The sequence below is a fragment of the Tenrec ecaudatus genome, chromosome 13 (genome assembly GCF_050624435.1).
Source record: "Tenrec ecaudatus isolate mTenEca1 chromosome 13, mTenEca1.hap1, whole genome shotgun sequence".
NCBI classification, from domain to species: Eukaryota; Metazoa; Chordata; class Mammalia; order Afrosoricida; family Tenrecidae; genus Tenrec; species Tenrec ecaudatus.
This window is the reverse complement of record NC_134542.1, coordinates 110,259,758-110,285,283: the sequence shown is the minus strand read 5'-3', so window position 1 is coordinate 110,285,283 and position 25,526 is coordinate 110,259,758. Positions and strand designations below refer to the sequence as shown.

General features: G+C 38.1%; 1 protein-coding gene and 1 pseudogene across 1 annotated transcript in view; both read right to left on the bottom strand.

The window, feature by feature from the left end:
• The window catches only part of LRP1B (LDL receptor related protein 1B), a 1,653,255-nt gene that overhangs the window by 170,678 nt on the left and 1,457,051 nt on the right, over window positions 1–25,526 (bottom strand). The window contains exon 67 of the mRNA XM_075529151.1: window positions 3,317–3,433. Within this exon, the coding sequence (XP_075385266.1) occupies window positions 3,317–3,433 (117 nt within the window). The remainder of the gene's footprint in view (window positions 1–3,316; window positions 3,434–25,526) is intronic.
• LOC142424232 (large ribosomal subunit protein uL10 pseudogene) lies at window positions 7,300–8,326 on the bottom strand (annotated as a pseudogene).

Below are 25,526 nucleotides of genomic sequence, written 5' to 3'. Positions count from 1 at the left end.
AGAAGAAGTGCATAGAATCCACCCTGAAAACAACCCTTGGGGCTGTTCTGGGTACTATCAGTTGGAATCTATTTGATGACACTCAATGACAAAGAATATCGTTTTCCTTGTTTAAAAAATAAAGTTAAATATTCAGAACTTAGTGTTGGCATATGAAGATTGTCACAATTTTACATATGACCTGCAATTTTAGGGAAATAAAATGATCAGATATTTTTTGGTTTTTAAATTTTAAACTCAGGAGACACATGATGATAATAGTGTTTCTCAGAGGGAAGCATCCTGCTTGTCCACCCTGGGGAGTTACAGGAGTAGCTGAATCTTCATATCAGCACATATGTGGTCTGAAGGGTTTAAAACACCATGTTGCTAGCCACGTTGGCGCAGAAACTAGAGCAAGAACATCATGTCTTCTTTAAGAAAGCTGGGCTTGCCCACTCATTCACGGAGGTCAGACCTCTGAAAATGGCTTAAAGCCGCTCCCTGCTGCCCATTCTGTATCAGGTTCTGCTGATGCCATGAAGTGAAGCCTCATTTGAAGGTCAGGGTTGAAGTACAGCTTTGAAAATAAGGGAGGAATGGATCAAAGCAATGACATACCTAGGGAATACCAAAAATAGGCTTTGGGGTCAGGGTGTGCCAGGCACCCATCAGGCTCAAACAGAAAACACTCCTAAAGGTCAACAAACAGATCATGAACTATTTATAGGATTTTTCTTCTTTCTTGATTTTGTTGTTGCTGTTGTTTGGTCTTTTTGTTTTCTTTTGCTCTGCCTTGTTGTTGTTTTTAATTAATGTCTCTGCATGTTTATCTAGATACAATAGGTGAATAAGCAATCCAAAGGAGAAAACAATGGGACCAAAAGTTCAAGGTGGTAGTTGTGGGGGCACGGGAGGGGGGCAGTGGGGGAAAGGAAGTGGGTGTTAACAAACCCAGGGACAAGAGAACAACCAGTGATCTAAAATGGATGGCAAGGAGAATGTAGGAGGCCTGGTAGGGCTTGATCAAGGGCAATGTAACTGGGAGAAATTACTGGAACCCAAATAAAGGCTGAACATGATAGTGGGACAAGAGGAAAGTAAAAGCAAATAGAGGAAAGAGCTAGGAGGCAAAGGGCATTTATAGAGGTCTAAATATAGACATGTACATATGTAAATATATTAATATATCACAATAGGGAAATAGACCTATGTCCATATATTGATATGTTAAGTATCAAGGTAGCAGATGCAAATTGGGCCTCTATTGAAGTACTCCCTCAACACAAGAACACTTTGTTCTAATAACCTGCATTCCAGGATTCTCACCTTCCCCACACAATCGCGGAAGACAAAATAGGTGCATAGAAATGTGGTCCAGAAAGCTGATGGCACCCAGCTATTAAAAGATATAGTGTCTGGGGTCTTAAGGGCCTGAAGATAAATAAGTTGCCATGTAGCAGAGAAAACAACAAAGTCCACATGGAAGAAGCACAGCAACCTGTGTGATCATGAGGTGTCAATGGGATCAGGTATCAGGCATCAAAGACCCAGAACAAAACAATCATAGGAAGTAGTGTGGAGTGGAGACCCAAAGCCCATCTGTAGACAATTGGACATCCCCTCATAGAAGAGTCACAAGGAAGAGATGAACCAGTCAGGGTGTGGTATAGCACCAATGAAACATACAACTTTCCTCTAGTTCTTTAATGCTTCCTCCCCACCATTATCATGATCCCAATTCTACCTTACAAACTAGCTAGACCAGAGCATGTACACAGGTACAGATAAGCGCTAGAAACACAGGGAATCCAGGACAGTGTAAGATATGAAAAAATAATAATTTATAAATTATCAAGGGTGAGGCAGGGTGAGGGTTTGTGGGGAGAAAATGAGGAGCTGATACCAAGGGTTCACATAGAAAGACATTGTTTTGAGAACAATGATGGCAACAAATGTGCAAATGTGCTTGACACAGTGGACGTATGGATGGATTGTAATACAAGCTGTATGAGCCCAATAAAATGAAAAAGAATTTAACCAAAATAAAAGAAAGAATATTAGGGAAATGAACACTTACGACATAAATGCACTGAAGAAACAAAAGGGAAAGAATGAAGAGGTCTATAGAGTCTGGATGTCATAAAAGAGAGTGTTGTGACCGTAACTGCAGTCCTGTGGTCCTAAGTCTGCAGAGAGAGTTGCGGAAGTAATACACTAGTGATGATGAAGACATTGGAGCAACTGATGATCAGGAAGTGCCAAGCGATGAGAAGTTGGAGGAATTAAAACAGGAGGGTCAAGTGATCAGAACTCCCGCATAGTGCAGAAGGGGTAGGAGTTATTTGACAGCATCCATCATTTCCTATAGTCTATTGAGCCAGGGCTTACCTGTGGAAAAGCCAGGCAAAACAGTTGGGGAATGCATTTGGAATGGCTTGAATTTCTGCGTGTGGATTGGAAAATTTAGGGTAGAAAAATGTGATGGGACTGGAATATGAGCAGGAAGTTGATAACCTTGTATGTGACAAAGGGCAATGAACTTTATTGACAATATGTAAGAGTCCAAGGTGAGTATTGGGCTGGATCGATTGAAGAAGCTTCTTGGGGCACTTCTCAGGTATGAACTCCATGGTTATTCACTACTCATTCTCTTTGCCTGGGTTGTCTATATGTTGAACCTGTGTTGGCTATTCCTTGTGAGTTTCTGTGACCCCTGAAATACTTGTTTGGGAGGAAAGGAAAAGTTATCTCTCGACCTCATTTCTTTCTTAATTAAAGAACAGAAGCAGATCTGTAAACATTTCATCAGTTGGTTATATTTCTTATGTGGAAAATAAAATAAAATGTAGCAGTCAGAAAACAAAACAAAAAAGCAATTACTCACTTCATGGAAAATAAATGATATTGTGAGTGAATTTGTAGTATAAAAGGATGTGAGACAGAGATGATATTAATTCCATCCATTAAAAAATGATATGCTTTGTACTGTATCCATAGTATTCAGTTTATTGTATGAATTTGAATCAAGGGCTTCTTTCATTGAATGCTAATGGGTTGTATTAAGCCTCCTGAATTTTTATACTAATTCTGATAACTGGGGGAAAATACTACCTCAAAACCTCCCAATATGAGCATTTCAATAATTCTACCATTAGAGATTCAGGTCAACTTAATCTAAATATCTTAATCCAAATGTGAATATATATGTATAGATAGATATAGATATAGATAAAGAGAGAGAGAAGAGTTTGAACTTTGGAACGGATAGGTTAAAATCTACACCTTATTGAATAGGTTGTCAAAATCCTAGCAATATTAGGACCAGGTTACTTACTACAATTTTCTTCATCTGAATTGTCACTGCAGTCATTTTGCCCATCACAGCGCCAGTGATCTGGAATGCAGTTGTTGTTTCTGCATTGGAACTCATGAGGCCCACAAGTCTTTTTATCTGTCATGGAAAGAAGCAGAGTGTGTACTGTTGGCTTCCAGGAATACATCCATCACAATATACTGAGTACCAATATATAAACTCGCTGAAACCATATTTCCATTACTGAATGAATATAAGCTTAAGAAAAACTGAAAACAAGGGCTGAAGAAAAATTCAGATCTCTGTTTTTGGTTATGTTGTTATTAGGCAGATGTTTAGTTGTAAGGTAATTACATATCAAAGTCAACACAAGTTATCACATAAAAGATTGAAGCTCTTCTTCACTTTAAACCTTCCATTTCTAATCTACCCCTCCATTTCTGCTATGTAGTAACAAAAACAAGTAGCTATTAAGTAGCTATTGATCCACCCTATAGTTTTTCTTTCAAGTCTCTTAATATTGTCCATTCAGAACATACACAGTGTAAGAGTGCTTTACATGTATATGAAGTCTGAAAATAAATAAAGTGCCATCTCATTGGATCTTCTACATATGCATAATTCCATCGAACACACAAAACAGATACTAACTAGCTGTTTATAGCTCATAAAGGACCAATTTATGAGAATTTTTGAGAACTTGCTGATATTTTGACTGCTATCAAATGACATAGTAAATGTATAAATATGATAGTTCCATAGATATCCTTTGCATATGGTTTAGTGCTCTATACAATTCTAATTTAGTATCAGAACACATGCAGTAATGTTGTATTTAAATTTAGAAACATTGTATTCATTCCTATTGGAGCAATATCTGTTGAGTTATTCTCAAAATTTAACATGCAAATATATGTCACTTGGTATTATGTATGTGTGTGTGTGTGTGTGTGTGTGTGTGTACACACACTCTGGTTAAGATAATCTCAATAGGGAACAAAGAATCTGCATTGCTAACACATTCTCTGCAATAACAATGAGCTTGATCTCTGAAACATATTTTCAGAAAGCAAGTGTTTATGGTACCATCCACAATGAGTATAATTACTTCATTTTTTAAAGTGGTAGTTCTTATTTGTTGTTACAAATACTTTTGTAAAACCACATTTTCTTTCCTCTAAGTTCAAACATTTTCAAGTTACTCTGAAGTTGAAAGAGATCTGCAGTTATTTCTTAACAAGTTAGAGTTCCTTGCTAAGATTACTACTTGGAGCATGTAAAAACAATAATAGGGGAAGGTTAATTGCTCTATTTAAGGTTATTTAGATTTTATGTTACCAGGTTATGTAGATCTTTGATCTATAACATTATTTATAAAAATTTCAAATGCAACAATACAAACTTATTCTGCAATGAAAACCTTCCATTGGGAATTTTTATTTTTTAATGAAAACAAATTTCATGAACCAGATATACAGCAGTTAATCTCAATGTGACTACACATTAAAATCACCAAGGGAACTTTTATTTTATTTATTAGGGGCTTTTACAACTCTTATCACAATCCATACATATATCCATTGTGTCAAACACATTTGTACATATATTGTCATCATCATTTTCATACCATTTTCTTTCTACTTGAGCCCCTGGTATTAGCTCCTCATTTTGGAGCCCTGGTGCCTTAGTAGCTGCCAGCTGGTCTGTGATTCAAAAGGTCAGGTGATCAAACCACCAGGTGATCCATGGGAGAAAGATAGAGCTTTCTACTTCCATTAACAATTACAATCTAGGAAACTCACGGGGAAATTCCACCCTGTCCTGTAAGGTCACTGTGGGTCAGCATAGACTGATGATGGTCATGAGAGGGAACTTTTAATCTCTTTGACTAATCATATCCTACACCAATAAGATCAAACTCTGGGCTTTGACTCAGGCATTTGTGTTTATTAACAACGGTGGTAATCCTAAGAAACATCCAGAGCTGGTAACCATTGCTCCCAACGTAATCATTGTCATTTTGTTTTTCTGTGCCAAAGATCAGATTCCAACTTATAGAAACCATATGTGCAACAGAATGAAACAATGCTGGATCTTATTTCATTTCCATAATTGATGCTGAGTTTGAGGTTATTGTTACAGCCATTTTATCAATCCACTCAGTTAAAGCTTTTAATCTTTTTGGTTTGCTCTCTACCTTATTAAGCGCAATGTCATTCTCTAAGGATTAATCCTTCTTGATAACATGTGTAAAGAACATGAGACTAAGTTTCACCATCCACACCGCTAAGTCTCATTATTGCTCCTCAAGACACGTTTTTCTGGGAGACGGGGTGTATTTAACACTCCTCCCTAAGGCAACCATTCAACAGCATCACTTCTTCAGGATGTTGAATTTGTTCAACTTTCCCATGCCATTGAAATGCCTGAAAACCTCATAGCTTTGATCACATGTATTCTAGGCTTAAAATTGACATATTTGCTTTTTAACACCAATATTATGTGTCCTTTGATTTTCTCCTTGCTGCTTCCATGGACATTGATAGCGGAGTCAAGTAACATGAAATCCTTGGTAATTTCAATCTTCTCCACTTATCATGATGCTGTTTATTGGTTCAATTGTGAGGATTTTTGTTTTCTTTATTTTGAGGTATAATCAGTACCTCGGCGCTTCAAGTGCATTAACAAGTGCTTCAAGTTCTCATTACTGTCAGCTAGCAAGGTTGGGTCACGTGCAGGTTTCAGGTCATTAAAGAATCTTCCTCTAATCTTAAGGTCTTGTTCTTCATTTCGTCTAGGTTCTAAAAAGTATTTTTGTAATACAGAGTAAATAGGCATGGTGAAAGGATACAATTTTTCTGGACACCTTTCCTGATTTTAAACCATACAGTTTTGTTTCAACACAGGCTTGTTTATCTACCTATGGACGAGTTACTCATGAGCACAGTCCAGTGTTCTGATATTCCCCTCCTCAGTAATGCTGTTTATGATTTCTTTTGCTACATAGAGTGCAATGCCTTTGCATAATTGATAAAATATATGTAAACATCTTTCTGGCATTCTCAAAATTCAGTCAATATCCATCTAATTTCAGTAATGATATCCCTCATTACACGTTCCTCTTCTGAATGAAGTTAGTTAGAACTGGAGTACCTTCTTATGAAGAAAACCTTGTTTTCTTTTGGAAGTAGGAGACCTACCTGATAACCCACATAACCCATTTATGTAGAAGTCACTTTTTTCATTGAATAAATAAACTTTATGCTATTTTGATTTCTTCTTTGACTCTAGTTCTTTACAACGTTTATTTGCATTCTACAGACTGGGTTTTTATGAATATTTTAAATCTCCATTTGATTATAAGTTACACAGAAGTAACTGATTATAAGTTACTCAAAAGTGTGATACAAATGGTGATAGCATATTGTTTGTTTTTATAACAAGTTGGATTTGAATTTGGCTGATTTCAACAAAGTGTATGTAGGTCCTTATTATTTTTTTAATCTGACTGTACTTTCCCCCCAAAAGTCTTATTTACACAACTAGTGAATCTGTTAATAATGGATCCCGTTCCCACTCTTTCCAATGAAAAGACCACACAACCTAATATGATCTACTCCCTTAAGCCGCAATTAGCCCACAGTAATCAGACGACTAACTCTTTAAAATGGTACCATTTAAACATAACCGATAACTACTCTTCCCTCGCAATAAAGAGCCAAGGAGGAGGGCAGTGCAGAAATTGCACAACAGCTGGGCACTGCTCTCAGGGATGCAGATACCGATTGTTCGAGTTCACCATCCTTACTTGTGAATTTCCGTTGTCCTCCAGTTATCTCAGGGCCCAAATGGCTGCTAGAACTTGAACTATCACCTTGTAACTTGAAATATAAGGACAAAGGACAGAAAAACAAACAAAAAGGAGGCTTTCCAAGTTGGTTTTTTTTCCCGAGAGAATTAAGCCTTTTTATTTCCTTGTTTCACAAATAAAGATGGCTGCTTTGGTTGCTTTTTGGTGTCTAGTCAAGGAGACCAAATCCCATGTCCTCGTCCGACTCTTCCGATTCCTCCTTTGCTTCTTGCTTGGCCGAGGCCGAAGCAGCAGGAGCAGCAGTGGTGGCAGCGGCAGCCACAGGGGCAGCGGCCACAAATGCAGATGGATCAGCCAAGAAAGCCTTGACCTTTTCAGCCAGTGGGAAGCGGTACTCAGTCTCCACAGACAAAGCCAAGACCCGCTTGTACCCATTGATGATTGAATGGGGCACAGAGGCAACAGTTGGGTAGCCAATCTGCAGGCACACGCTGGCAACATTGAGGACACCCTCCAGGAAGCGGGTGTGCAGAGCTTCCTCTGTGATGTCAAGCACTTCCGGGTTGTAGATGCTACCATTGTCAAACACCTGCTGGATGATCAGCCCAAAGGAGAAGGGGGAAATGTTCAGCAGGGTGGCTTCGCTGGCACCCACTTTGTCTCCAGTCTTGATCAGCTGCACATCACTCAGGGTTTCAATGGTGCCACTGGAGATCATCGTGGTGATGCCCAAAGCCTGGAAGAAGGAGGTCTTCTCGGGACCCAGACCTGTGTTCTGAGCCGGCACAGTCACCTCACACGGAGCGATGGGACCGGCACGGGCAGCAGCTGGCACCTTGTTGGCCAGCAGCATGTCCCTGATCTCAGTGAGGTCCTCCTTGGTGAACACAAATCCCACATTCCCTCGGATATGAGGCAGCAGTTTCTCCAGAGCTGGGTTATTCTCCAGGTGCCCTCGGGTGGCCTTGCGCATCATGGTGTTCTTGCCCATCAGGAACACGGCCTTCCCGCAGAGGGACATGCGGATCTGCTGCATCTGCTTGGAGCCCACATTGTCTGCTCCCACGATGAAGCATTTTGGATAGTCATCCAAAAGTTGGATTATTTTAAGGAAGTAGTTGGACTTCCAGGTCGCCCTGTCTTCCCTGGGCATCACGGCGGTGCGTCAGGGATTGCCACGCGGAGTTTAAAGACGTTGTCACCCTAAGAGGACGCCTGGCGAGAGCGGCTTTCCAAGTTTTAAAAATGTTCTGTGTGTACAGTGTTTCCAGGTGTCAGATTTGGTTCATATTTGTGTGAATGTACTTTTAGATAGAGAGATGATAGATAGAGATGAATATATCCATTCATGTATATGAAATTATGAGTATCTTTCAACTACTCTAACCTAACAGCGCCAATAAAGTCAATGGAAGTGATTCCTATGAATACTATCAGAGAGAATATTTTGTTTTAAGATTGCAGGAACTATGACTACAAGATGCTACATGTTAAGTGTAAAATAACAGCTAAATCATTTATCTAAAGAATTGTCAATAGAGTAGGAATTATTTTGTTGTTTTGCATTCGGTCAAATCAGTTCCAATTCATGAGAACTCTATAGGACTTTGTAGAACTGCCCTAAAGGGACTCATGGGTGTGAATTTTTAAGGAAGCAGCTGCCACAGTCCCTACTGCGTGCCTGGGGGGGGGGGGCTGTTGGATTTGCATCGCCAACTCTTGAGTTAGCAACAAAGCACTAAACCGCTGGGTCACAAAGGCATCTTACAATCAGCTTACAAACGGAGTCTACTAGGATACTTCATTCAAATTGTGCCTGAAGTCAACTTCAACTGGAAATGTGGTAGAAATTGGATTTTTCTGCCTTGTTGCTAAGAGTTCTGACTGATGAAAATGTTTATTACTACAAAAATCTAAAATTTTGCTAAACCTAATGTTTTTATATATAACTGATTTACATATTCTCAACCTATTTCTACATTGTAATTCTTCAGTTAATGGAGTATAATTCTACAAAAAGCCCAGGAATTGGTTTCTATTTAGGACTTCTTTCACAGCCAAGCTGTGGTACAACACCTTTGTATGAATATATTATCCGTATTATATAATGTTATTACAGAAAATCTCTACTGATATTGATTATCTGGAAAGCTGTAAGTTGCTTTGCATTGTTAAGAGCTTAGTGAATCTGAAAATTAATTTAATGCAATTTCCCATCAATTATGGCAATATTTCTCCATGAACACTTACTCATCCAACCTGTTCTTCTAAGAGAACTGGAAAGAGTACATGGAACCACCAGCAATTGAAAATAAGAATGAGAGCTACAGCCTTTCCCATTTGGATTCAGCCACGTCTGTTCTGTCTCTGAAGTTTTATCATTATTGTTTTAAACTTTGGCAATATTCTTTCAGGTGTATATGGGAAAGCCTTAGAAAGTAAAATGAAATGTAATGATACATTTTCTTTATACAGAGTTAAACTTATGATACGCAAACTCCATAGAGACTCAAATAGAACTTTAAAAATGGCATGTCTCTGCAATGTAATTTTCAGTTGAAGAATGATAAGTTTGTATTATGCATTTTAGCAAATGTAACATTACATCTTGTAATGCCATGTATCAAATTTGACAGGGATTCATATTTCTCCTTAGGAATTTTTATTGTAACTTTATAACTGTTAAGGATGGGGTGGGGGTAACATAGAGTGAGTTAGGCATAATGAATGTAGCCACACACTCATATTTTGCCAACAGAATCTATGTATAGGCAAAATTCCTGTTAGCCCATCCATCGTTTTCTTTTCAACAGCCTGTAGCTTTGACAGATTGCATGGTACTATTGTACAAATACTTTTCACTTGGGTACTGCATAAGAAAAGAAACTCATTTTTCACGATGCAGCAGATAGAGGAGCTCTCTTTCCTCAGAGTCAGCTTCGAATCCAGCTGGATCCTGGTTCTGATGGTCTAACATTTCACTTAGACTCATTTAACAAGTTTATGGACAAACAAAAGAGCACATTTCATTTATTTCTCCACAAATATTTATTCTGCTTAATTACGAAAAGAGAGTGAAGGGAATTAAAAATAATCTACCAAAGTATTTCAAAAGATAACTTGTTTTTAACAGCTTCAACAACTTAAATTCACATACCATACATTTCAATAATTCAACCAGATTCCTAAGAGTTGTGCGACTGTCACTGTAATCAATCCCAGCACATTTCTCTTCCTTGTACTGATTAGTTGGTAGTTCACTATTTCCTGCCAACCTCCCCTGCCCTGTCTCTTTGAATTTATTAATCCAGTCATTGTTTCTAGAGGCTTACATATCATGGGTCTCATATACAGAAAAACATACAAAATCAAATGAAATACACAAAGGACCACAAAACAATGCAGAATGAAACAGAAAAACTAAAATCGAAAACAAGCAGAAAATATTAATTAGAAAAAGTATACACTGTATCAAGAGGGAGATCAATGACGAGGCACCACATGTTGGCCTAACTACAATGGCAATATCCCCATGCAATGTACTCCATCTAATAGCAAGGCCCTTCCCATCTCTGCTCCGTTTTCAGAGGGGGTGCATCAGAGGCTTAAATTGCATGAGGGAACTTCTAGGTCAGTGGTTCTTAACCTTCCCAATGCCGCCACCCTTTAATACAGTTCCTCGTGTTGTGGTGACCCCGCCACAACCATAAAATTATTTTTGTTGCTACTTCACCACTGTGCTACTTTGCTACTGTGATGAATCTGGTGACCCCTGTGAAAGGACTGTTCTGTCTTCAAAGGGGCTGCGGCCCACATATTGAGGACCGCTTTTCTGATGGGTTTTTGACTTTCACTGTCATCCATAGCCTTCTGAAAAATATGTGTTCTTAAGCTATGCTCTACAACTGTTTTTTTCCTCTGGGTTTGGATTTTATGATTTACTAATCTTGGATTACATACACGGGTGTATTTCTTTCATGTAGACTTAATTTGTGGATATGAAAGTCGCTGGACTTTGGTTCCCAATTCTTGCCTTGATGTGCCCAATATGTGGCATCTAAAGACTACATATGTGTGCTATTTCATACTCGCTTGGCCTTTTATGATCTGCTCGGTACAGTTATGCCTTTGTGAAGGAGTACTATTGAAAGTTTTGCGCTATGTCCAATCTTCATTGTCCATGGAAACAGTAAACTAAATTGGCAAACTGTACAAATCATCAATTTGTGTAATTTGGTCTAAGAAACTGCCCTATATATGTTTACTGTCTTTTTTAAACAGTATTTTAAATTCCATGCCACTTACTAAATTGTAGCAATATGAGTTGGACTACCGTGTGCCCCATGGGGATAATGTATAATGCCTTTCAAAAAATAATGATAGCTTTAAACAAAAAAATGCACAGGGAGAAACCATAGACATATAAATAGATTTTGAGCTCACAGTAATCTCAGAACAATTAGTTCTGATAACATGGCCCACTCAAAGCCAACCAGCATGAAGTGATCACTGAAGTCATCGTTCCTATAGCTTTAGAATAGGTCCCATGTTAAGCCACAAAGCAAGCGTCAAGAGGCTAAAACACAATGAGATCCCCCCGTTTATTTTCTCAGGTCACAATGCTAGAAAACTGGAAATCAAACGTGGGAAAAACAGGACCAGGAAGACAAATGGAGATGACTGAGCGGCACAGTACTTTAAGAACACTGGAGAACAGATGACATGAAGAAGTTCCTTCAGAAACTGATCATGAAAACACAGCGGACCCAAACCTTTGAGAAACAGCAAAGGCATCTGCCAGAGGTTAATTTATAGCAATCAACACACAGAGAAAAACGAACACATCTAAAATGAACACCTCCATACTGCAACTAGAACAAGGGAAACAGAATAAACCTTTTAATGACAGGAGAAAATAGATAATAAAGATTAGATCAAAATTAGAAAAGAGAAAAACAAGAAAGAAAGTTGTTATTTTGTAAGTTGGTGTAAGGTTAACTGTTGGCAAACTTAGCAAAGAAAAAGAAAGACAATATGCAAATATCTAGAATTTGAGATGAAAATGACATCACAATGGATTCAAATGAAATAAACAATAAAAGTGCACTACTCAGAGAAACTGTACCGTAATAAGTTTTATATCTAGAAAACATGGACAACATCTTGACTAAATCATCTACCTAAATTAAAACTGATATATGTAGAACATTTTCACAGACCCAAAACAAAAGAAGAAAGAGAGACGGTCCTCAAGAGACTTCTAAGAGGAGCCCTGGACCAGATGGCTTCAGAGGGGAATTCTACTAAGCATTCAGGGAAGACTTGTCACCAATTTTACACAGATTATTTCAGAAGGTTAAAAGAGACAGCATACATCTTTTCAACATGATAATGCTAGTCTTAGTAAGAATGACTAGACAACAAAAAGATGTCAAGGGAACACAATTAGCCAAAGAAGTGAGACTCTTGCTGTCTGCAGAGGTTATGACTTTATATAGTGATTCTACAAAAAGGACTGTCCGACACAGTTGAGGGATGTGGTACAGCAGCAGGATCAAGATTAACAAATAGGAATCATTTGGATTCCTCTCTATGAGTACTAGTGAAAACTACAAAAAAGACATAAAGAAAACACTACAGAGCAACCACAAGACAAAAGACATAAAGAAAAAAATTACAATAGTCACAAAAAAGATGAATTGCCTAGAAAACAGCCTAACACAGAATTAAAAGACCTGTGCAAAGAAAACTACAAAACATTGTAACAAGAAACCAAGAGACCCACACAAATGGAAGAATATTCTGTGTTCCTGGATCAGAAGATATATGATCTTGAAAATGTCATTACTACACATAGCAATCTACAAATAAAATGCAATTTAGTCCAAATACGAACGTCATTCTTTAAGTAATGGAAAAACTAATGACCAACTTTATCTGGAGGGGGAAGAGGGCCAGGATAAGAAAAGAACTTCTCAAGAAGGACAAAGTAGGAGGCCTTGCCCTGCCTGACAACAAAAAACTACTGCAGAGCCCAGTATTCAAAGGAGCCCAATACTGGTACAATGATACATATATATAAGGGAGTACCACAAAAAACCCTGACTCCCACCCCCAAGGCTATGTATTTAATTGTTTTTTTAATGAAACAACCTTATCACCTTAGAAAACTCTCCATTACACTTAATACGATTTTCAAATCGCAATTCCATCCACGGAAAGTTTTCAAACTCATCTGTTTGGATGGCTGACAGCACCTCCTTCGTTTTTTTTCTTCACCTCTTTTATGTCATTGAATCACTGTCCTTTCATGTTCTTCTTCATTCGCAGAAACAAAAAGAAGTCTTATGGAGCATGGTCAATGGAGCATGGGGCAAGAGAGGCATGCTGTTTTTTGCCAAAACTGGTGCACTCAAATGGCCATGTGAGCAGGTGCACTGTCGTGTTGGCAAAACCAGTCCCCCGTCTGCCACAAATCAGGCCTTTTTTGTTGCACACTGTTATGCAATCTTTTCAGAACCTCTAAATATAAAGCTTGATTAAGAGTCTGACCTAGTGAAATGAACCCCAAATGCACTACAAGCAAACATTTTTGTCCTTTCAGGAAGTTGATTGATGTGTAGAATGAGGTTTGTTATCAATCAACATTTCACTTTTTTGAAACAAGAAAATCACTCATACACTTGAGGTTTTCCCATAGTGTGGTCCTTGTAATCTGTGTTCAATGCTACAACAATTTCTGCAGCATTTTTCCCTAACAGGAAACAAAATTTCACAGCAGCATGCTGTTTTCTGAAATCAGCCATCACAAAAGAGGAGGTTCGAGTGAAACTGCTTTTATAAAAAAATTCACTGTGACCAGAGAGAACCATCTCAGGCAATGCCACTGGGTGCACTAACTCAGAGCAAGTTGCTAGATGCTCACCTAGCAGGAAAAATTCATGCTACAAAAGCTCGACACTGCCCAGTACAATTCTGGTGTTTTTTTGGGTACCCCCTTTTATAGACCAATAAAATGTGACAGAGAAACAGAAATAAAAACATCCACCCACCTACAGGCAATGGATTTTCAACAAAGGACCAAGAAACATTACATGGGACAGGAAACCCTCTTTCACAAATGGTACTGGAGAAATTAGATCTCCATCTGCCGAAGATTGAAAGAAGACTCATACCTCCCCATACACAAAAATGGGCCCAGGATGGATTAGAGACCTACAGGTCAACTTCAGAACTAGAAGGTCATCGATGAGAAAATTGAGACAAATGCAAGGGCCCACTTGCAGGGCATACTCAGACTACTGATTATAATTAGAGAAGTACACACATTGGAAGGCAAAACAGATGACTGGGGCCTATTAAAAATAAGACTTATGCACCACAAAACAATTCATTTAAAAAGTCCTGTGATTTGAAAAAAACATCTTTAGCAAGAACACAATGGAACTAATTATGAAAATCTATAGATTTCTGCAACACCTCAATAATATAAAAGCAGATAATCCATGTAAAAGGTGGGTAAAGGACATGAACAGACAATATACAAAAGTAGCCTTCAAATGGCTAGCAAACATGAAGAAATGCTCAGTCAAGATGACTAGCCATTCAGAAGTTACAAATCAAAACAAAAATGAGATATCCCCTTACACCCACAATGGTGGCCTATTTCAATGAAGTAGAGAACAATGAATGTTGGAGAGAGTGCAGAAAGACTGAAACTCTTGCACACTACTATTGTGGTTTTTGTTAGGTGCCATCAAGTTGGTGACCCATAGCAACCCTATGCACAAAAGAGCTGAACATAGCCTAGTCCTGAGACATCCTCAGTATTGTTCCCTTTGTTGCAGCCAGTGTGTCCATCCATCACTTTGAGGGTGTTCCCCTCCTATATTGCCCCTCTGCATTTCCAAACATGTTTTTCTCCACGGAGAAGTAATCCGCACTGAAGCCTGCAATCTTAGATCTTCATCAGCAAATGTGCAAGTCCTCCTCACGTTCCATGAGTAAAGCTGTGTCATCCGCATATCCTGGGTTGGTAGTAAAGCTTCCTCCAACCCTGATGCCACATTCGTCTCCATACATACAAGCCAGTTTTTCTGATTATTTGCAGAGAATGCAGATTGAATACATATGGCAAGAGGATACAGCCCTGATGTATCCTCAGCAATGATATCCCTCGAACCTGTCCTTTTCTGAATCTGGCCTGCTCCAGTCGTTGGTGGCTGACCTCCAACGGGTCAAAAGGAGATCAAATGATTTTTCAGCAATTAAGTCATTCGATCACTAGATCTCCTTTGTAACCCATTTGGAAGTTCCAGTTTTTAAAACCCCTGCTGTCTTTTCATTTGAGGTTTTTGTTGTGTTCATTCATTGTTGGTTTTGTTTCCTGCCCCTTTGTGTGTTGTATGATTTTCTGTAAAAAAATCCAGAGTAGATAAATCTATACAGATAATAACTGCATTAATAATTACCTAGGGGGATAGGAGTGGAAATTTATGGGAAATGGGAAGAAAACAACGAGTATGAGAAAAAAATATTCTGAAATTGATTGTGATGAGGCTTGTACAACTCTTTTTAATATGGTTGAAGGGCTAAGTTCTGTGATTGTAAAAGTCTTTGTCAACAAAACTATTTTAAAATAATTTATATGTACTTATACTTTATTTGCCATCGAATACTGCTAGAATGTGTGTTTGAAACATCGAGTAATCCCTTAGGTGAAGACATTTTCCAAAAATTATTCTGATGTTTTCAATACTACATTTTTATATATTGTAATACATGGGGCATCTTTGGTGTGAGGAGACAGGGATTAGGGAAAAATCAAAACTTAAAAAAAAAATCTGTATGTTAAGCAGTTGTCCAAGGCACTTAATATACTCAGAAGTTTTGGAAATGGAATAATAAATTTAATTGTACTATCCTGCTTCAAAATGTTAACTAATTTTAAAATGTTAATGAACTTAATTGAATATTGAGCTACATTTAAGTCAGATTTTATCTAAAATCCAGAACTCAATATTTTGAAAAGTGAAAGTGAAAGCATGCAGACACACACACACACACATCCCTACACACAACATTTATTCAATATACCCTGTTTTTCAGGATTTCATATTTTGAAATTTTGCATTAAAACTCATTTATTATTGTGTGTGAATTCATTAAGAATTGCACTAAAATGTATGCATTTTTAACTCTCAAATATTGCCAGGATTGGCAATTAGAAATTAATATTTTCTCTAGTAATTTTTAAAATTCTACAATCATTCAGAATTTTTCTGAAAAGCAGGTAGAGCATTGAATTATACATATTTCCTATTTTACCCAAAAAAGAAAATATTTCATTTATGATGTGCATCTACAATGTTACTGTCTTTGTTTACTTTTTCTCACCTCATACTCCACATGTCTTTGAGAAATCATAATTTATATTGTTCACTGTGCTTAGGATAAATATTTCTTCCAATTGGAAGGATGAATAAAGCATATGGTTTTGCAATACTATTTTTGCTTTCTGGTGACCAGAAGTATTTTCATTTTGTAATTTATTTATATTATCTATTATAAAATATTTTTAAATGAACAACAAACATAACAGCCAAGCAGATTTTCCATAAAGTAAAAGCAATTGCATAGGCTCTCTAATTTAAAGACATCTAATGAGAGGCTCCAAAGAAATATGATGGGAAGGGGTTTAAGAGGACATGGAAACAAGTGGGAAAAATGATTGATCAATACTTTTGAGTCAAAGGCCAACATTTGATTTACTACAAAGTGGCCAAAGCAAGGCAGAAACCAGAATCTTGGAACAATCACGGGGAATTAGTCTGTCTGGTCAGCAGAATCACGTCTTCTCCTCTTTGCTGTGTGTACATATGGAATGACAGGAGGAAAGGCCATGATGGAATATGTAACGCAATAAAAAGAAATTTCATTTTTAAAGGCATATGAAAGATATATGCAAAATAAAATGTATTTAATGGCAGAATTTATCAGCTATAAGTTAATAAACATTTTTGAATAGAAATAAGTCTCTTTTTAATCATTATATTAATTTGTTTTACATTACTCTAATTAGTGTGGCAAACTTTGCTGATTAAGAGAAAATCAGTAAAAAACATTTGTAGACAGTATTATAGATTTGCTGCATTTTTGAAGCCCAGCGAAAATTTCATATTTTAGTTTGACAGACAATGACAGCTAGTATTTGTCTAGGTTCAAGGCTAAGCTTGATTCATGTGTCGTTCCAAACAATCCAATGAAAAAATATATTGAGCATCTGAGAACACTGAAGCTCAGGTGACAATAAATTACTTGCCCTTAAACCACGGCTCTTAAACTGTGAAATCAGGGCTTGAATCCATACCGTCTGACTCCACGATCTAATCTATAGACCACCGTGAAATTCTCAGTCTATCACTGGAACACAAATAATTCCCTAAAATAAAGATTTCCACTGCTCTTTTTCTCTCTGCCCTTTGACAGTAAGATGTTAGTTCAATGGACTCCAGGAGATGACTGCACTCGTGTACTTGCCAAAGAGTGTGCCAAAGATAATGGAAGACAAAACAGGTTTGCCTTCACTAGAAATCCTTGAAGCTACATTGTGTCTAACTCTGAGGACAAAAATATGTTTGATATTTCTACAGTAAGTATCAATCACATTTAGAGATAAATATGAACAACATTGTGAAATTTTCTTCAACAAGGTATATTATCAACAAACTAGTTTTATTTCAAGACCTGCCATAATTATATATATATTTTCATAGCACATATATGTATATATATAATCACATATGTATGTGTTTACCTAATAACACCACCTGGTCCTCTATATATTTGTATATACATATACATGTGTGTGTATGTATGTGTGTGTGTGTGTCTGTGTATAAAACAGAAGGGGGCACCATTGCTGATGTCAGATGGGGCAGAAAATACCACAATGGTGTTTGCTTGTGTTTTATTCATTATTCAAAGGCACTTGACTGTGGATCATAACAAACTATGAAAGAATGGGAATTCCAGAAGAGGAATTCATTGTGCAGAACATATACATGGAATGAGAGGTAGTCACATAAGCAGGACAAAGAATATCCCAAGAACATTAGGAAAGGGGTTTATCCAATTTGTGTCCTGTCTCCAGACTGACTAAGTGCATATGGTGAGAAAATAGTCAGAGATGCTGAATTATCTGAAGAACTGTGTGTCAGGATTACAGGAGGGCTTATTAAACAGCCGTAGATATGCAGATGCCACAACTTTATGTGCTGAAAACAAGGACTTGAAGCAATTTCTGATGAAATCCACGGACTGCACCTTTAAGTATGGATTAAAACTCAATGTAAATAAAACAAAAATATTCACAACTAGACCAATAGACAACATGATAAATGGAGAAAAGATTGAAGGTGTAAAGAATGTCATCTTGCGTCTATCCACAATTGATGCTCATGAGAGTAGCAATCAAGAGATCAAAAGATGTATTGCCTTAGGCAGTTCTAATAAACAAAACCTTTTAAAAAATGTTAAAGAACAAGATGTCACTTTGAGGACTAGGTGCACCTGACACAAGCCTTGGTGTTTTCAAATTCTCATTCCACCTGAAGCTAGACAAAGAATAATGCAAACCAAAGAAGAATTAATACATTTGAATCATGGTGTTGTAGAAGAATATTAAAAGTATTGTGTACTGCCAAGAGAACAAAGGCCTTAAGAGAAATACAGGCAGAATGCTCATTAGAAGCAAAAATGACAAGACTTTGCTTTGTGTATTTGGGACATGTTATTAGGACAGACCAGTCTCTGATAAAGGACTTGCTTGGCAAAGTAGATGGACATTGTAAAAGAGGAAGATTATCAAGATGGTGGACTGACACAGTGACTGAAACAATGGGCTCAATCCTCCCAATTGTGCGATGGCATGGGGCTGGGCAGGGTGTTGCTCTATTGCGCATGGGGCACTCTGAGTGTGTACCGAATGGTGACAGATAACAGGAATATTTGCATATACCAGTAGAAAGGTGTTCCAGTTCATACACGCCTAAGTTTGTTCCAAATGGATGTGTTTAACTCTATTCTACAATCAGTGGATGGTCATAGACAAGTTCTCTTAGCAATAAACCTGTCTTAGTCTCATGACAATGAGTTCAAATAAAAGTCCCATGAAAACAAGGGCCTCTTCAGGATCTACTACAGCAGTTAAATTCAAGACAGAGGGGTCAGCTCTAAAGGCCCCAGTGGCTGCAGTCCTCCTTATTCATTGCCCATCTTTCACAACATACCAGATGACTGAAAATATCATGCACGGGTCAGGCACCCCTCAATCTTCAAATTGACAGGTTTTTTATTAATACTTTTCAAATGCCTTGTGCAAAAGATTTACCCAATGGAATACTTTGATTAGTTTCTTAAAGGTCACAGGTAAGTTGCTGGTGCATACAGGTAAAATTAAATCCTCGACAACTTCAATCTCTTCTCCATTTACCAAGAAGCTGTCTATTAATCTAGTTTGTGTGTGTGTGTGCTTCACATTGGACTTTTAGTAAACAAAGTAAAGATTGATGCTGTCAAGGATTTCATTTTGTTTGGATCTGCAAACTGTGCTCATGGAAGTCACAGTGAAGAAATCAAACACTCTATCATATCGAGGAACCCTGCTGTACAAGATTTCTTTAAAATGTTGAAGAGTAGTGATGGCATCTGACCAATGCCATGGTTCTTTCAATTGCTTCCCTTGCATGAGAATGTTCTACAAGGAATAAAAAAGAATAGATTCATTTTAATTATGCTGTAGGGGAAGAATCTTGAAAAAACTGCAAGTTGCCAGCAAAACAAGGAGCCCTGGTGGCATAGTGGGTTATTCGTTGGACTGCTAAGCACAGGTCAGTGATTCGAACCCACCAGCTGCGTTGTGGGAGGAAGATGAGGCTTCTTGTTCCAGAAAAAAAGCAAAATAAAACATGGGCAGTTCCACACTTTCCCATGGGGTTGTTATCAGTCAGAATCAGTTGATGGCTGTGAGTTTGAGCTGGTTGAACAAAATAAAATTGTCATGGAAGAAGGCTAGACATAATGAACCTTAGAAGCAAGGATGGTGACACTGAATCTCACATGCTGCTGACATGTTATCAGGACAGACCAGTGGCTGGAAGAGTATGTGATGCCTGGCAAGTCACTCAATGAGATAGCCTGAAACAGGGGCTTCCACAATGAGCTCAAACATAAGACACGAGAGGACGGTACAGCACTGGGCTTTACACTGGTTCAGCACCATGGTTAGTTCTGTTACATAAATAAAAATGACAGTATCCTTTCATTCCCTCTTTCCACAAACTTTTACAACCTTCCCTGTGCTTCTTGTGTCTATATCACCTTCCTTTATCTTCTGTACACTGTCTTTCAGTAAATGCTACCTGTTTTTATAATCTCAAAATGTAGATTATTCTAAGCTGTGTGTAGCTCCCTAATAATATTGCTCACCTTTTAGGCTGAAACCTGAGCCACATTTTCATGGCTGAAGGATGACTAAATCCAGTTAGCTTGGTCTTTTTCAGTTTTATTCCACAGTCTTTTTCTCCCACTGCGTCCAGGACCTTCCATTGTGAGCTATTTCCGAGCAGTTAGTAGTGACAGCTGAGCACCAACCAGTTCTTCTGGTCTCAGGATTGTACAGGCTGATGTTTGCACAGTGTGGGAGAATGGTTTATTAGACTATTGGATTACTTTTTTTCCCGCGGATCTTCCTTTTTTTTTTTTTTCATTCTGCTTTCCTCCAGAGAGTAAGAGTGGTCACTAACAGTCTGTAAGAGTCGCGGAGGAAAGATGTAAGGCAGTTTGTGGACGGTGTTATGCCCTTTGACCTTCCACAAATCTTTTGAAGCAGTCTCATTGTATTTCTCCTCTCTCTGTTCCTCCCTTTCTCCACTGAACTCTCCACTTCTGCCGTTGTCCTCGGGACACGTTGCTTCCTTCACCGACAGCTCCATGAAGTACCATATATCAATAAAGGATCACATTAATTTCATATTACCATTTTCTCCTTGACTGCCTAGTCAGTAAGATATTGATTTTTTCTTTTTATGTCTCTTCTTACAGTAACTGATTGTTTGCTTAGCTTTACTCCCTAATGTCTTTAAAGCATTTAATAGAGCACTTCCCCATTAGATATCTTCATTCACTTTTTAATAAGTCTGCTAGCCTGCTGCAATAATTCTGCATCACTGTAAGGATAATATTTATCAGAGAGACAGAAAAACTATGAAAAAATGAAAGATCCAATGATGAGCTGAATTTATTATACAAATAGATGGGTAACAAATTACTAAAGCAGGAGTCAATAAAGATCTAAAAACATTTTTTTCCAAATGGTCTATCAATTAACATTAACCATCATATCATTCATATTTTCATTTCAGGAAATAATCTGAAAATGCAGTGATTACTCTTTATTGATGATTAAGATCAAATTTATATGACAACCATTCAAGTGGACAGTGAATAGAAAACGTGTCACAAAATTCCAATACAAGAAATTTGACAGAATGCACAATCACGGATATTCTATACTTCTAATTTTCCCAAAATTGGACCAATAGTTCTCTCTCTCTCTCTTCTCCCTCCCTCTCTCTCTCTCTGAATGCATACACATGTAATAAAAGGAGGGAAAACATACGATCTAAATTCAGTCCTCTGGATAACAAGTTAGGGATAAGGGAACAAAAAGCTAGCAGTTCACAGCATTTGAGTGGGGCGGGTGGGGGGGGGGCGGCAAGGAAAGAATGACCGAGGAAAAGAACCAGTGGGAGAGAAAGAGAATGAACATGGATAGTGACTGAGGAGGAAGAAGAATGAGAAAGAGTTGGGGATGGGGGGTGGCTCCTGAATTCCCAAGAAGTCACAAATTTATCTTTTTCAACTCTAGTGAGGGATTCTCGAATGATTGATGAACACTATTACGTTTTCTAGTTCTATGAGAACTGAAATATATGGATCTCCATAAAATTAGTTGAAATAGATCAGTGCTCTTCTGTGCCAATAATAACACAAATAGTTGTTGCCCTTAGGCACAGTCTAGCTCACTGCACCCGGGGTTCCCTAAGAGGGCAGAGTGTCACTGCTCCGTAGGGTCTCAGAGCTGTGACTTCTCAGACAGATCACGAGGCTTGGATTCAAAGGCCTCAATTGTTGGGTCAGAACGGGCACATTTCTGGCTAAAGTACAAGCACATAACCAGACCATTTTAGCACCCATGGGCTAAGTTATATGTCACCAAATAACTTTAAACAATTTTTTCCTTGTAGCTTTATGAAAATAACTTGGTATAGTAAATTAATTTCCTATGTGAATTCCTTTCATATCTGAATCAGAATATATTTTACTGAATTCACTGTTTTAATAGAAACTATTTTTCATATAACTATCTTAACTAAAAATGGGAACTTCTGAATTGTGCCTGTATTCTTTCTATTATGCCTGTATGCTATTTCTCAAGCATTGAAATTCACTTGGACAGAAACATACCCTGAAGGCATTTAAAAAAAATTTCACTGGCCAAATTTGAAAATAAATATGTCTTGCACCACTACTATGTGAGAACACTATTTATGCTTATTATCGTTTATAAATTTCCTATCCAGGGCATAAAAAAATTTCCCCCAACCCTCTAAGTTTAAGATATGCAAGTATGTCCATACTCTTTAAGTAACTTACCCACATTTCATGAATAGTGAATTTGTTTTAAAAAAGGAAGTAGGTGCAGGATCTTTGATACTAGTTGTTGTTGTTGCTAAGTGCTATCAGGTCAGTTCTGGTGTGCAATGGAATGAAAAACCACCCAGTTCGGCCCCATCCTCATTATTGTGCATGGGCCCATAGTTGAAGCCACTGTTGCTCTATCTTGTAAAGGTTTTCCCTCTTTGTCACTGCCCTTCTCCTGCACCAGGAATGATGCTCTCTTCCAGGCACTGGTCTCACCTGACAGCCTGTGCAAGTCCTTGAGATGCAGTCTTACCATCTTCACTTACAGGGTGTTTTCAGATCTGTGTGCACTTCTGTCAGGCCATGGTCACTTCAGGATTCATCACCAGTTTCATAATTCAAACACATCAATTGTTCTTTAGTTTTACTCATTCAATGCCCAATTTTATCACGCACATGAGGTAACAGAAAATACCATGGTTTGAGTCAGGGGCACCTTAGTCCTCAAAGTGAAAAACTTGCTCTTCCGTTCTCTTAGAGATCATGAGCAGCAGATTTACCCAATACAATTTATTATTGGATTTCGGGACAGTTGCTTCCATGAGCATTGATTATGGATCCAAACAAGATGATATTGTTGAAAAGTTCAGTCTTTTCTTTGTGTATCATGTTGTTACCTATTGGTCCAGTTGAGAATACTTTGATTTTGTTTACAGTGAGTTTCAATCCATATTGAAGCTTCCGTCTTGATTTTCAGCAAGCACTTACAGTCCCCACTTTCTGCCAGCAAAAGTGTGTCTGTCATCGGTACATTGAAGAGAGTTAATAAGCCTTCCTCCAATCCTGACGCCATGTTCTTCTTCATGTAGCCTGGCTTCTCCAATGATATTATCAGGATATAGATGGAGAGAATAGGTATGATGAGAGAACAGCGACACACACCTTTACTTATTTGAAACAACTCAGTATTCTCTTGTTCTGTACAAATGACTGCGTCTTGGTTCATGGATAAGTTCTGCATGAGCACAATGACGTGTTTTGGAATTCCTGGTTTCTCAATGCTATCCAAAGTTTGTTATAATCGACACAGTGAATGCCTTTACATGCTCAATAAAGGAGAAGTAAACATTTTTTTTTCTTCTGGTATTCCTTACATAGAACCATGATACATCTGATATCAGTCATGTATATCCCTTTTTTTCTTGTTCTCTTCTGAATCTTACATTTCTGGAAGTGCTCTCTCAATATACACTTCCAACCATTGTTGAATGAGCCTCAGCAAAACTTTATTTGCATGTGATGATACTGCTCTATGATTTCTGCATTCTATGGGGTCACCTTCCATTGGCACAGGAAGAAAGATGGATCTCTTCCAGTTGATTGGCTTAGCAGCTGTCTTTCAAATTGATTGGCACAGACCAGTGAGTGCTTCCACTGCGTTTTCAGCATGATGAAACATTCCAATTGGTATTCCATCAATTCCTAGAGTTTTGTTTTTGGCTAATGCCTTCAGTGTAGCTTGGACTTCTTCCTTCAGTACCATTCATTCTTGAACATATCCAATCGAATTGTTGAATGCTGGCTGATTCCTAATTCCACTGAGTTGGAATCATAAGATAAGTCAAAATTGACTTGATGGCAGAGAGTATGATATGGAAATCTGATTTATTTAGATCGGATGATCTTTTATTGAGCCAAAGATACAAAATGTCTATACAAAGAAAATGTCTATAAAAAGCACTACACTACTACAAAAGAGAAATCCATAATCGATGAATATATCATGCTCATAGATAAGAAGACATGTTCTGAGAAATGGCAATGCTACCCAAATAATTTAAATATACAATGCAATTCTAATCCATACTCCATTATATATTTTAAAGGTGTAGAGTCACCAAAACACAGAACTTATCATCTACTTTATTAATAAATGAAAGAAACTCTGTATAAGAAAACACTACTGAAAGAAGTTTTAAACTTCATCCTCCCTAATCTCAAAACTAGAGCCGACAGGTCAAAGCAGACAGGCATTGGTATGACAGATACATAGACTAGTGGAATGACAGACAACAGACTAAAGAAACAGTACGTCCATCCACCTATTGACAGATTATTTGTGACAAAAGGTCCAAACTCGCCACAATGGATAAGATATAGCCTATTTAGCAAATTGTGGCAAAACTGGATATCAATTTTCACACAAGTGAAACAGAATGCATACCACTTGCAAGTACAGTGAATTATTTAGTGTGGCTCTTCTACACAAAGTCTATCACTCTCACCATAGCATGCTGCTCCAATTGGCCTGGGTGTGAAGGTGAGGAAGACATGGGTAACATTCACCTGTGAGTGATTTCATACAGGATTCCCCAGAGTGCTATCCGGCTTTACATAAAAGGAAGCCTCTGAGGGGGGGATCTCTTTACCAGCAAGAGCCCCAGGTGGAGTTCTTCCTCTGGACCCAAGAATCCTAGGCAGTGAGACTCATAGACCCAGAAGGCAATTGTACCATGAGAGCAGCCACAGCAGATCCAGGAGCCAGAGCACGGAACGAGTGAGTGCTGCAGTGCAAGCGGCCGGCTTGGGGAGTGTGGTATGGGGGCTCACTAGACTGAGGTGCCTTTGGGCACTTAATTCAGGAAGTTGGGCTTGCTGATCCACGAGCAGAGTGCCTTTAGAATGAGGCTTACTGGAGTCCCTCTGAGCACTTAA